Genomic DNA, 14,054 nt, shown 5'->3' on the forward strand with positions numbered 1-14,054 from the left:
GTCATTATTTTTCTTAGAGATACTTATTTTGAAATTATTTTTTTTTTTTGAGGTGGGGGGAGGTACATGGTGTCTTCTTATTCTTGGCGAGAGGTAAAGGGTTCGATCCCCTGCATCTCCACTTCCTTATTTTTTTTTTTCTTAGCGATACTCTTATCGTCTTATTATTCTTAGCGATACTTAAAACAACATTTATTTTGGGACCGAGGCATACTATAATTTTGAATAATCTAACTGTGCAAGATATTGTTGTACAGAAATGAAGGAACTGAATTTAGGCGAGGCATTTTCAAATAACTTTTATCTAAGATAACAATTTTTTCAAGAGGTGCAAGTAGTTAATAAAATTAGGAATAAGGGGTCAAATCTGCCCTTAAACTTTGCGAAAAAGTCTAAATATAGCCTTCGTTACAAGTTTGGTCTAAATATGTCTTTGCTGTTAAAGTTTAGGAGCAAATATACTGCTAAACTTTGCGAAAAGGTCTAAATATACCCTCCATTACAAATTTGGTTCAAATATGCCCTCATTGTTAAAATCTAGGAGCAAATATACCCCTCTGGATGTTAAATGATTAGCTGAAAATTTACAAGCCCATTTTTTTTTCTTTTTTTTTTTAATTTAAATTGCCACATAAGCCAAATAATTGTCACATCACAAAAAATAAATCCACCAAACTCTTTTACAACTTGAACCCGACCCACCAATTTGGACCAAACCATGACCTGGCCCAAATTTTGTTTACCATCATTGAGGGCCCTTTTCCAGCAATAAGATAATATCTCCAGTAGTCATCTAAACAACGATCATTTTTTCCGTCTGGCTAGCCTTCGAAGGAGAAATTACGAATCTGTTCCGCGAACCTAACTGTGTAACTTGAGGCATCAATCTGTTAATTAAAGTGATTCTACTCTGCCCCTCGAGAAGTTTGTTGTAAAAATTGTCGATATCACTTTTAAAGATTGAAACAAGGCCCATTTCGGATATGACAATCCTTTTTTGGGGGTCTGTCTCTCTCTTAGGAGCTGAAATAGTTAGAGAAGCCATGACCTGATTCTTCCACATTTTACAACTATTTTGAAATATTTCAGTAGATTAGAGTCTTTGCGATAAAATTAAACAACAAGGAAACAAACCAAAGTTTGAAAAATGCAATATCAACACAATATTTGAAGTAAAACACACTGGTAATAAAAAAAATGCAACATCAACATAATATTTGAAGAGTCATTGAACTAATGAAATATTTCGATAACATAAAATTAAAATTTTGATAAACAAAATTTGGGGCGGGTCATGGGTTGGTCCAAATTGGTGGGTCGGGTTCAAATTGTAAAAGAGTTGGGTGAATTTATTTTTTTTGATGTGGCAATTATTTGGCTTATGTGGCAATTATTATTTTTTTAAAAGAAAGGAAAATGGATATGTAAATTTCCAGCTAATCATTTAACATCCAGAGTGGTATATTTGCTCCTAAACTTTAACAGCGAGGGCATATTTGGACCAATTATAACGGAGGGTATATTTGGATCTTTTCGCAAAGTTTAGTGGTATATTTGCTCCTAAACTTTAACAGCGATGGCATATTTGGGTCAAACTTGTAACAGAGGGTATATTTAGACCTTTTCTCAAAGTTTAGGAGCATATTTGACCCTTTTCCCTAAAAACTATTTCCACATTGATATAATGCCAAACTAGAGATTGCCCGTTTGGCCATGAATTTTTTTTTCTTTTTTCCGAATTTTTTTTCACTTTTTTCACTTTTTCGGAAATTGTGATGTTTGGCCATAAAACTCCAGAAAATTATTCCGAGTTGGATTCCAAAAAGTGAAAATAACTTTTTGTTGTTTTCACAATTTTCCACTGAGTCAACTCCTTATATTGTCACTCAACTTATCAAAATGTCTCACTAAAGTCATTTATCTTTTTTTTATTCCAATAATATCATTCAAGTTTGTGCATTTTCCTTACAAACTAACAATATTAAAAGTGACTCAAAAAATGATCAAAATAGTCCATCAAGTTTAAAATTTGAATTTAAATAGTCCTTATTTTTACATGAAATATTAATAGGCCTCCAATTATTTTTACTTTTATACTTCTTAAATTAGTTTTAAATATATTTTATCAATAAGTGCATAATATAATTTAAAATGACACAAATCATAATATTAAAAATGAATTAAAAAGACAAAGAATGTTAAATTAAAGCTTAAAATAGGTAGTTATATTTTAAATGAAATAAACAAGAAGTACAGTTATTGTCCAAATTGGTAAATGTATTTAGTTTTTACAGTCAACTTGACGAGGCGATATAATTTTCTCTGAAATAATACCACAAGATTGATAAAAATAATATTAAAACCTTAAAACATTTTTAAGTTACGAAATGGTTATATAAAATCACCTAATTTTATTTGATAGTGAATGATTGATGTTATTATCATGGTATCCGTTAATATGAATTATTTTTTAAAATAAAAATCCTTTAAAGTATTTATATATGGTTCTTCTACTAGTTAGAAACCCTATTTTTTTTTTTTTTTTTATTTGCAGCAATTCATCGTCTTCTTTATTAATTATAATTTTTATGACAATAATTTGGAGTAGAAGAAACTAACAACTAACTTGAACTATTTTATCAAAAATAAATATTAATCCTAAAATGAATAAATATAGAATATTATTTTATTATTGAACTTCTAAGTTTCCAAATAAATACAGTAATACTATTTTATTATTGAACTCCTAAGTTTCCAAATAAATACAGTACATATAAGCTTATTTCTAACAGTTTTAATTACAATTTTTGGTGGACGTCGTTAGATTTAATATCGCAGCTAGAAGTTGAAAGAAGATTGTACTCACTAAGTTTTATAGTTGAAAGTTTATTGATATTTCGTTTTGTTAACTAATAAGAATCATTTAAATTCAAAATTCAAACTTAAGGGACTTTTTTGATCATTTTTTTCTCATCTTTTGAGTCACTTTTAGCAATTATTGATTTTTAAGAAAAAATGCATAAAGTTCGATGATATTATTGAAACAAAAATAAGATAAATGACTTTATTGGGATATTTTCCTAAGTTGAATGACAACATAAGGAATTTACTCATTTTCCACTCTCATTTCCAACTTTCATTATTATTATATATAACCTCAATCTTTAAATATTTACACAAATACTTCTTATAACTACAACCACCAAGAAAAAAATTATTATTTGTTTTCTATGGTACAACATCATTTTTAATTGTTACAGATATTCTAATCTTTTTTTCTTCTTTTAACCAAAATTTGCTAACGTGAAGTAAAAAATAAATAATGACAATCTAGGGTGGAAATATATCAACTTTGTTTTGAATGAACTATATTATAGAATTATAAGGCCTAGTACATTATGTTATTTAAAAATGAGAAATTTAATATTTTTTTTCTTGTCATTCTAATTTTCTGAATATCTCATATAATGGCTATGATGATTTTAATAAATTATTAAAAAGTGATCAATAAAGTCACATATCAAACATAACGTAACGATCCATATTGACGATTACCTTATTTTGGTTTTATGGATTTTGAACAACAAAAGTTTGTTCTCTTTACAATAAAAAAAACATATATATTCAAGGAAAATCAATATCATCAATAAAGAAAAAATTAAAAAATTAGCACTATTTATTCAGAAATAATTCGTTCGTAATTTAAAAAAAAAAATCAAATTCAATAAAATAATTAATTCAAGTGAAAGTAATTAAGAATTTTCATCCACAAATTTAAGAATATATAAAATATATTTATATCCATGAATCATATTTATCAAAATATACTTTCTCTATTCAATCGATTATGGTTAGATAAACTTATTTAGCTCGTATTTGTGATATTTTTATTCAAATTTTATACGAATAACAATCATAATAATTACTTTGTTGTTAATTATTTTATCAATTGAACACATATAAATTATTTTCTCAATATTTGGTTATATGTTAGTAGGTAAATTAGTAGTTGAGTGATTTTGATAATTTTTAAAAGTTGAGGACATAAAATTATACTTAAAAAAAATATTTCAAAAGTCTAAAAAAAATTCCAAAAAGACATGGCCAAATATAGCTGTGCAAAAACCGAACCGACCGATAAAAATGTTATTGGTTTATTGTTATTGGGCTAACGATTTTTTAATGATTTTATAAAAATAAATTATTGGGTTATTAGTTCGGTCCGATTTTTTGTTATTGGGTTCTTGGATAAATCGATATATATATATATATATATTTCTCTTAATTTCTCTTTAGCCTCTACAAATTAACAAACCTATTATTTCAATTACACAAACTCTTAATTTCTCCTAACAACATTTAGTTCAAACTTAAGATTCTTGTAAATTAAAACACATTATGTAGTATTAATATATTTGTTTGCAACTAAGATTCGATTATTTTCCATGTTAGTTGCCACTATTTCTATTTTATGAGTATTTTCTTATCGGTTAAACTGAAAACCGAATCGTTAAGGACTAAAAATCGATAAATCGAAAACCGATAAAAAATATCTTATTATTTTGGTTATTGGTTTAACATATTTAAAAATCGAAAATCAATAAACCAAACCGGTAATATGTAAAACCGAAGCAAATCGACCGATGCACACCTCTATGGCCAAACACAACTGAAACTCCAACTTCATCTTCAACTCCAACTCCAACTCAAAAAAAAAAAAAGTAATTTTTATGGCCAAACGGGGCTCCTAAAAGTCAGCATCTTTCTTCTTTAACTCGAGAACTCAATCAAATGGCTCATAATAAAATGTCTAAGCTGATTCAGAGAGTTTATTTCCATTTACTGTATTTATTTTTATTAAGATTCATTTACTTGTTATAATAGTTTCAAGTCTATCCAACGGTCCAGATGAAAAACTCAAATTTGACCGTTAACATATTTACGCTCTATATAAAACTCAAATTCAACCCTTTTCTTAGCATTCACAATCTGTGAAAAAAAAAATCATAGGAAAAAAAAAGATTATTCAGAGATAGAAAAAGCAAGAAAAGAAATAATTCAGCTGTTTCTGGGTCGATTTTTTGATTAACAAGAAGGCATTGAAATGGCTAATAGAGACGCAGTTTCAAGAATTTTACCCAAAGGTGAGGAAAAAGATGTGACTTTTTTGACACCCCTTTATTCTATTTGATCTTTGCTATATTGGGTTTTCATTTTCTTGGATTATTATAGCAAGAATTTATTTGGGGTTTATGTGAATTTTGATTGATCATGATGAGTATCGAGTAATCTTTGTGCTAATTGTTTAGATTCTCGATCACTGGTAATGAAATTCTAGAGAGTTCTCATAACTGTCTGGCCTTTTTATATGATTCATGTAAAATTTCATTCTATTTTCTTGATCACTGGTAAAATGGGCTTGTTCACATTGCTATATCATTAGTAGACTTGCTTTTAAGTCCAATATTCAGTAGGAGTTCTTTTATTCAAGAACAATATTTTGTTGTTATATTATTTGATGGATACACTAGGTATCTTGTTGTTGTTGTATTTGATGGATACACTTGGTATGTTGTTGTTGTTGTAATATTTGATGGATACATTGGGTATGCTCTTGTTGTTGTTGTTGTTGTTGTTGTTGTAATATTTGATGGATACACTGGGTATTATGTTGTTGTTGTTGCTGTTGTAATATTTGATGGATGCATTGGGTATGTTATTGTTGTTATTGTAATATTGGATGGATACACATATACTGGGTATGTTGTCGTTGTTGTTGTAATATTTGATGGATAAAAATAAAGAGAATTTGTATAGCTATTCGAACTAGTTGTTGAATTACGTTGTTCTTCTCATTTATCCGCACACCAAACAGAAGTAGAGACTAGTCTCAGGAAATCCCGTTAACTTTTTTTCCCTCGATTTCACATCCCTTCCTCGTTAAGGATAGTTATGTAAGAGACAGATGCATAGAAAATATGGAATGTTAACAAGTGTGCGTGTCAAGAAAGAAAAAAAAAACAGAAAGTCAATTTAGTGTGAGGCTTAGAGTAGTTGATATTCTTTTAGCCTGCCAGCACTCTCTGTAATACTAGTTTGTATTGTTCGTTGGCTCGATAAATATGTGTAATGATAGCTTCAACAGGTGTACATTGAGCGTCGCAGAGTCATGTCTGACTTCTTGTATAATTGTTGTTAGAAGGACATTCTTATGCTACCGAAAATGTTTATACAGATTTCTACTTTCTCTCTCTGTGATCTCATATATTCGTTTGGATAAGATCTCATGTCACAATTATCACCATTTTTTCCGCTGTGTCATTTAACTGTGTTTAGGTTTTTCATTATCATCAGTATCTTGTCATTAGAGAACTCATTTCGAATCATTACTGATATATGAGTTTGAACTATTTAGTTGTAGTAGGAGGGGGAGAGGTTAAGAAGAAGAATGGACTAGCAGATGGAAGAAATAGGCGTGCTTTGGGAGATATTGGAAACCTCATCACTGGTCCAGCTGTTGGAGCAAAGCCTCAAACAAAGGTTTCTCGTCCCATCACTAGGTAGAATTCGGTCATTCTCTACCCCACTCCCCTTTAACATATTTATGCATTTTGGTTTATCTTGTATAGCCGACCCCAATTTGCTTGGGATTGAGGCATAGTTGTTGTTGTTTTTATCTTGTTTAAGGCCATGTAACTTAGCTGAGAACTTTCACCTTTCAGGAGGTCTGCTGCTCAGTTTATAGCTAAGGGCCAAGAACCAGTGCAGAAGAACACGGTAATCTCCTCATTGTCTATGTGACTAACGGTTCTTGAAAAAGTTTTCCTATTAGGAGTAATATTTCTCTGATTATAGGATGGGGTTTAGATGTTTTACTGTACTTAGTTCTTGGAAAAACCCTTCTCTGATTTTTAGTTTGTTGTTCAAAGGAGCGTGTTACATCCGCTCAAATCCTTACAGAAACTGTTAATATCAAGAAAAGTTACTTTGTCTTCTTGCACTAACTTTTTCCAAAATTTGTCCAATTGTCCTGTTGTTTTGGTTTGTTTGTAGAAGAAGCCTCTTGTAGAAGCAACTAAAGGAGTAGCAGGAAGGAAAGTTGGTGTTCCAGCAAAAGCTGAAACAATTGCTGTTATATGCCCTGATGAAGATGTGAAAATCACCGAGGAGATCTCCTTGAATGAAAGAAAAGTAAAAAAGAGTGGAAAAACTCTAACCTCTATCCTAACTGCACGAAGCAAGGTTGTTGTGTTTTCGTTTATCTCTTCCCTTTGCTGAAAATGTAGTAAGCAAGATCAGTATATAGTGTAATTGACCAATTATCTTTCAGGCTGCTTGTGGACTCACCAACAAACCAAGAATACAGATTGATGATATTGATGCTGCTGATGTCAATAATCACTTGGCTGCTGTTGAATACGTTGAGGATCTTTACAAATTTTATAAGCTCTCAGAGGTATGCTGAAAACCATCTGTCTCTGTTGTTGATGTTGAGGTGACTTTAATGTAATAGTTTGGTGACTTTATTGTGTGATATAGTGGAAAAGGTTCAGTTACCATTCGTGAAATTGATCTTGTTATTTTGATGATTTGGCTAATTCAGGACGAGAATCGACCGCGTGATTACATGGATTCACAGCCAGAGGTCAGTGCCAGGGTGAGAGCAGTTCTTGTGGACTGGCTGATAGAAGTACACAAAAGGTTTGAGCTGAGGCCTGAGAGCCTATACCTCACAGTTAACATAATAGACCGTTTCCTTTCAGAAGAGAGAGTCCCTAGAAGGGAACTTCAGTTAGTTTGCGTCAGCTCAATGCTTATCGCCAGCAAATATGAAGAGATTTGGGCTCCAGAGGTATAATATGAAGAATTCTGAGAATGTGTTTGTCTGTTTGGTTCAAACTTTATCATAATCTCTGATTATCTGCTGTTATGTGTATGTCTCTGCAGGTTGAAGAATTCTTAACAATAACAGTCAATGCTTATGCCAGGGACCAGATACTTTTAATGGAGAAAGCAATCTTGGGAAAGCTGGAGTGGTATTTAACTGTTCCAACGCAATACGTCTTTCTGGTTCATTACATTAAGGCTGCAGTTCCATCTGATCAGGAGGTATTGATCTCTATTTTTAATGTGAAACTTGCTGCTACGCTGGCTTAGCTGATGCGCACGTTCTCTCTGTTGTTTCATAGATGGAGAACATGACATTTTTCTTGGCTGAGCTCGGGCTGATGAACTACACTACCGCGATATCCTACTGCCCATCAAAGCTTGCAGCTTCTGCTGTTTATGCTGCTTGTATTACTCTCCACAAGAGCCCTCGATGGACCGACACTCTGAAGCACCACACAGGCTACTCAGAAGACCAGCTGATGTAAATACCTGTTTAAACACTTGTCATTTAGGATTGATAACTCCACGAGTTTATGAACTAATTGTGTTGTTTGAAACAGGGAATGTGCTAAGCAATTAGTTAGCTTCCACTCAGGTGCTGCAGAAAGCAAGCTGAAGGCAGTTTATATGAAGTTCTGTTGCCCAGATAGAGGTTCTGTTGCCCTCTTCCCCGCTGCACTGCAAGAGATGTTGATATAGAAAGTTGTTGAACAAATATTGTGAATGTGTTAAGTCAGATCACGTCAAACTTCTGATATCTGTGCCCTTTTAACATTGTGTATGGTTCTGTGAATATTTGAATGTTAAGAGTGATGACCGTTTTATCCATTTACAACTTCTATTCTTTAGCTCACTCATTGTGTGTATAAAAAGTCCTTAACTATATAATACCTCTCATTGAGAAAAACATTGTATTCAATTAGAACATTATATAACTTCAGAACCATTTGATGATGAATCTTCCACAGAGGAGTTTTCAGTGAATGGAAACATTGACAAATATGAGAAAAATGAAAAGAAACTCATTTTTAACTATTTTTCAGAAAGGGAGTTTGAAATCTAATATCATCTACATGTGCCCAAATTTTCATAGCCTTTAGGCTCTTTTACTCTCTTTCATGAATATGTAGCCTCAAAATAGCAACCACCAATACAAAGCTTTTTACACGCGACCGCCTTCTTGAACTTCATGATAAACATCCCCGGGGAGAAGTCCGCCCAATCATGATAGTACAAAGAAGTAGTTCGCTGTATATTACAATCTAGTAACAGCATATCATACTGTTAAGAATGGTTTGGCTCTGTACATAGGGCTTCTCAAGCAAAATGAACTGCAGCTTAATTATAAAGAATGATTCGACAGGTGAACTATAGGTGACACAGAGAAAACTTTACCGTTTGTTTCTCCAAGGACCAAGGCTCCCCACTAATGAGTTAAATGGGGGAGCACATTATGGTATGTACACATACAAGAACTGCCTTCAGCTATAAATCTGTTGTGCCACAACAAAAATAAGCATGGACTACCCATTTCTTAGTTTTTGGGTTCCTTTAGAAGAGAAGGGGTTTGAACGAAATACAAAATCATGTGTTTCAGAACTACCTAAAAGAATCTGCAGATTCGTCACTGACTTTAACCTTCGTTCCACAGCAGCTCTTTCTCTCGTGTGCCTCCACTTTCTTTTTACCAGAGCACGCGCTGCCCTGATCATGTGATGTCTTCCCGAGATCTGGCATCCTCTCGATAAACTCTTTATTCTCTTTCCACACCTCTCCATTTGTATATACCTCCTTCTTCCATATTGGTACTGACGCTTTAAGCTCATCAATCATAAACTTGCAAGCATCCAATGAATCTGCTCGATGGACAGACGAAATTGCAACAAATACACTAGTCTCTCCTACAGGAACAGTACCCAAGCGGTGAGCAACTGCTATCGAGTGGATATCCCATGATGCGCGGGCAGAAGTACAGAGGGACTTAAGACAGCGTATCGCCATTGGAATATATGCTTCATACCGTAGCTCTAAGACTTCTTTACCGTCAAATGAATCACGCGTTGTGCCTGCAAATGTTGCTATAGCTCCACATTTGGGAGAACTAACATAACCAATATATTTATTGAAGTCTATTGGGCTATTCTCTTCCAAGATCTCAATGAGATTTCTATCCTCATCACCCATTTGAACCAGACCTGTAATTACAAACACAGCTCAAAACTTCACTTTGCTTCCAGAATAAAGGATAAGTTTCAGTATGAGACAACGACAAAAAACAACTAGGCCTCAATCCCAACAAGCTGTAGTCGGCAATATGAATCCTCACAATCCATATCGGGCTAATCAACCTCATCTCAATCCAAAAAGTTTTACTTATGAGAACTAGAAATAATTAACATTCACACACTTCTTCAAGTAGTTGTCCGCCATTTTTTTACCTTCTTCCCATTTTAAAGGAAACTATATCGTAGCAAAAGTATATGAGATTCACAGGATCAAATTAAACGGGAAGGGATTAGACAGGACGGCACCAGTAGGTTGAATTTCATATAAGTTTTATCTGTTACCATAGATATAATTATCCAACTATTCCCTCAAACAATAAACTTCAGCTCATGATCTTGGATTATAACTCTCTAAATCCAACAAATAGCAGATCACTCCCTCTGTTCCTTCTCAATTTATGTGACATTTTGTGCTTAACGATAATCTTTGTAGTTAAATTGGATCACATCAACACAATATTTTAAGACTTTCATTCAAACATTCAAAAAACTATACGAAAATTACTATAAGTTTACAATTTTTCTTATGTTAATCTTAGCCAAATTTGACATTGTTTGAATCTCGAGAAGCGAAAAATGTCACATAAATTGGAATGGAATGAGTAACAACAGACTAGTCATGCTAGCCAAAAATAGCAATTATCAGTTACTATTTGAGATGTTGATATCTTTAACAAATCAATTAATTTCGAGCAAAAAGAGAATCTTTGTTTAATTGATTTCAAATACAAGGATTTGAGATACTTAAAAATTATAATCAGTTCTGAAGCAAAAATAGATTAATAAGGTAATGATTAATGAGATGAATTTTATTAGTTCCATACCATGTACAGAGAAACTGTCAAATAGTAATTATTCCATTTAATTTCATTTGTTTCATGACATTCTATGATTAATCGAACGATAGATATTGAATCTTGAAGACTTACCTGTATAATGAAGCGGCCGGTTGATTGTTGAAATAGCAGCTTTGTGATGCAGAGTAGAAGTTGACAATCTTTGGAAGTGAAAATGATTAAATGGTCCCTTGTTTTTTTATAGTAGGTTCAAAATAGTTACTTGAAGTCTCAGTTGAGCAGTTTTGGTCTTTTAGGTTTGTTAAAAGTGAGCATTTTTGGTCTTCAATAGATATTTATCAAACTTTACTACAAAACAATTTTGAAAAAAAGGCAGTTCAGTGTATAAAAGGTTCTGCTATGCAGAAGGTTGGGTGAACCACCCGAGAACTCCTGATCACATGACAACAACTTTACCCGTTACTCCAAGGCTCCCCTCTAGACTACAAACAATAACATATCTAGTAAAATACTAAAGGTGGTGTCTGAGGAGAATAGAATGTATGTGCACCTTACATGTATCTCGTAAAGTAGAGAGGTTGTTTTCGAAGGATCACTGGCTAAGGTTCATATATTAAAGGAGATTTAAAAGGAGAACACATAAGTAATGAAGACCTCATAAATAATAGTGAAAGCATTTTAAACATGCATAGAAAAGAAAAGTAACCACAGCAAATAAAACATGTAGTAGTAAAAACCGAGGAACTAGAAACTATGAGAATGGTGTTAATATTGATAGTATGTAGGGAGAAACATATCTCTTTGGGCAATGAGAGGACACTCAATTATCTACTAATCTATCATCGTAATTCTTGATCCATATAACTTCATATCGAAGTCATGCCCTCGGTAAGCTGGAGAACTTTTCAATGTTTCTTCGTCCTACCTTTTACTGTCTTGAAGCTTACTACAACCGACCTCTCATCTTTTTTTTATATGTTCAAACCATTTCACTCTTGCATCTCTCATTTTATCTATCATTGAAGTCACCCCAATCTTGTTGTAACGGTCCGAGAGTACACCCTGAGCGTCACACGGTGTTTACAATCTTGAGAAACCACAAGCTAACCCATGAGTTAGTACCTGCTGTGAGCATTGAACAAAACTGATGACAAAGAGAACATTTGTGGAATTTAACTGAAACGCCATAAGGTTTTAAAAACTGTAATCAATACTGAATCATGAAGTTAACATCTGAAAACATACTGAAAAGCTAACTAACTGTCTGTTCTTGTCTGAAAGCCTCTAACTGAATAACTAAGGAGTTGATGAGACAAGCCCCCAACTAACTCGACTGTCTACTAAAACTGAGAAAAACTGAAATAACATAATTGGTCCTCAGAACATGAGGACTCACCACTGCTTCTGCTACTGGTGCGCTGGGATATCTAGGTACGGCCGAGAACCTGAGCGTCCGAACCTATGATATGAAACATCATAGCGCAAAAAATGAGTATGCGATCAGTATACTTTGAATGTACTGGTACGCTAAATGAGGTAAAACTAAGATGCATGGGTTTATATGCATGAATGACAACCAACTGAATGAATAGCATGGAATAACTGAACATGAAGTAATAACTAGATAAATGATTGGAATTAACTTAGTAAACATGCATGGAGTAGAGATGGTCTGGTTAGCATGAGGATACTGAATATAAATGCATAAAAGCTGTAAAATCAGAGAATGCATGACCAAGCATATAATGTGCTTCTTATATAATCTATAACTGAATTACTGAAATCTGATAACTAAATAACGGATAAATTGTATGTTATGGTCAAGCAAAACTGAACTGAGTTCTGAACTGAATACTGAAACTGTGGAAGGTATGATCTAACCAACATTCCCCAGTCTGAGCTGATAGGGGTCCAACCTGTGACTCCCGTTGGAAGGGTGCTATTACCGTGCCACGAGTACTAACAATAGCCATGTCAACCCTAAACTAACAGGAAGACATCTTGTCAACCTTAAACTAACATGAAGACTCATGAGATATGCGTCAACATTAAATTAGCAGTAAGACATCTCAAACCTACGCTGGCTACGTAGTTCTGTAACTCAGTGATTGCTACTAAGGGTCAAACCTTATACTAACAGGAATGCCCCCATCCTTGGGTTCACTTGGTGCTGAATCCTACTCCCAACTAAACTGACTTGGAATATTGAACTGTTCTAAGTTTAACTGATTATGATAACTGACTGAACTGATGGCACTCATGATTTATCTGAAACTATTCTGAGGATACTGAGACTAGTAAACAACTAGGTTTTCGGGTATTCATAACCCCCAGGACTCGATAACAATAGAACCACTTGAAAGCTTTGAAACCATGGAAGGAAATCATTGTTCACAATTATTCACTTAAGTATTTCATCAAGTACATGGGGACTAAGACTTTAACATGGGGATACTTTATAAATATGAAAAGATCGCACAATCACATGACCAAATCATAAACTAAGGGTTTTATTCTGAATTCGCATGAACATGATATGGAAACCATAGTATTTAAAACATACTAAAGCTTTAGGGACATATTAAGTAGTCATTGTTCAACATCCTTTCATCTAGGCATTTTATCAAACACTTGATATTCATAGTGTAAGCTAAGCATGAGAATAGTTAAAGCTTGTAGTAATAGCATGATTTTGATACTAAATCACCAATTAAGGTTTTAAATCAGCGAACAACATCATTCAAATGTGTAGGGTTTAATAACAACAACAATTTCGTGTAGTAATAACATAAAATTCGAAATTCATTAAAGTTCATGGACATAATTCATAAAACATGTAAAAATCATACTTTTAAAACTTAAAAATAGATTCTTGGACTCCATGGGTGAAAGGGACCCATGGATGAACATCTAACATACCTTGTTTGAAGAATCTTGGAGGTTTTTTGGTGGTTTTCTTGGACTTGAGCTTGAATCTTGGAAGTTGGGGTTTGTTCTTTGAGAGAGACCACTTTTGATTTGTGAGAAATTGAATAAAATAATGACCTAATAGGCTATTAGGGCTTTAATTCCGTGTTTTTCA

The 14,054-nt window shown here is 33.1% G+C and overlaps 2 protein-coding genes across 4 annotated transcripts; one reads left to right on the top strand and one right to left on the bottom strand.

The window, feature by feature from the left end:
* The first annotated feature begins 4,790 nt into the window (after positions 1–4,790).
* Positions 4,791–8,718, top strand: LOC107857108 (G2/mitotic-specific cyclin S13-7). 2 transcript variants are annotated; one of them, XM_016702051.2, is made up of 9 exons: positions 4,791–5,144; positions 6,416–6,560; positions 6,723–6,777; positions 7,054–7,242; positions 7,331–7,456; positions 7,604–7,852; positions 7,948–8,109; positions 8,190–8,371; positions 8,451–8,718. In XM_016702051.2, the coding sequence occupies exons 1-9, from the start codon at positions 5,105–5,107 to the stop codon at positions 8,587–8,589; spliced, it is 1,287 nt and encodes a 428-aa protein (XP_016557537.2). In that variant the 5' UTR covers positions 4,791–5,104; the 3' UTR covers positions 8,590–8,718. The 2 variants fall into 2 exon arrangements, with proteins under 2 accessions (XP_016557537.2, XP_016557538.2); XM_016702052.2 differs by having other exon boundaries at positions 7,057–7,242.
* Positions 8,719–9,204: 486 nt separating this feature from the next.
* On the bottom strand, positions 9,205–11,281 carry LOC107875723 (molybdopterin synthase catalytic subunit). 2 transcript variants are annotated; one of them, XM_016722539.2, is made up of 2 exons: positions 11,105–11,281; positions 9,205–10,085 (listed from the first exon to the last, which is right to left on the bottom strand). In XM_016722539.2, exon 2 carries the CDS (start codon positions 10,072–10,074, stop codon positions 9,490–9,492), a length of 585 nt encoding a protein of 194 aa, XP_016578025.1. In that variant the 5' UTR covers positions 10,075–10,085; positions 11,105–11,281; the 3' UTR covers positions 9,205–9,489. The 2 variants fall into 2 exon arrangements, with proteins under 2 accessions (XP_016578025.1, XP_047269970.1); XM_047414014.1 differs by having other exon boundaries at positions 11,000–11,108.
* Between the last annotated feature and the right edge of the window lie 2,773 nt (positions 11,282–14,054).

Source organism: Capsicum annuum, chromosome 6 (genome assembly GCF_002878395.1).
Source record: "Capsicum annuum cultivar UCD-10X-F1 chromosome 6, UCD10Xv1.1, whole genome shotgun sequence".
Classification (NCBI taxonomy): Eukaryota; Viridiplantae; Streptophyta; class Magnoliopsida; order Solanales; family Solanaceae; genus Capsicum; species Capsicum annuum.

What these genes read in the sequence shown, in the direction of transcription:
- LOC107875723 (XM_016722539.2), bottom strand. Translation starts at nt 10,074, where the DNA reads ATGGGTGATGAGGATAGAAATCTCATTGAGATCTTGGAAGAGAATAGC.
- LOC107857108 (XM_016702051.2), top strand. Translation starts at nt 5,105, where the DNA reads ATGGCTAATAGAGACGCAGTTTCAAGAATTTTACCCAAAG. An exon ending in GTTTCTCGTCCCATCACTAG is followed by an intron (nt 6,561 to 6,722) that starts GTAGAATTCGGT and finishes TTCACCTTTCAG; the next exon opens with GAGGTCTGCTGCTCAGTTTA. An exon ending in TACTCAGAAGACCAGCTGAT is followed by an intron (nt 8,372 to 8,450) that starts GTAAATACCTGT and finishes TGTTTGAAACAG; the next exon opens with GGAATGTGCTAAGCAATTAG.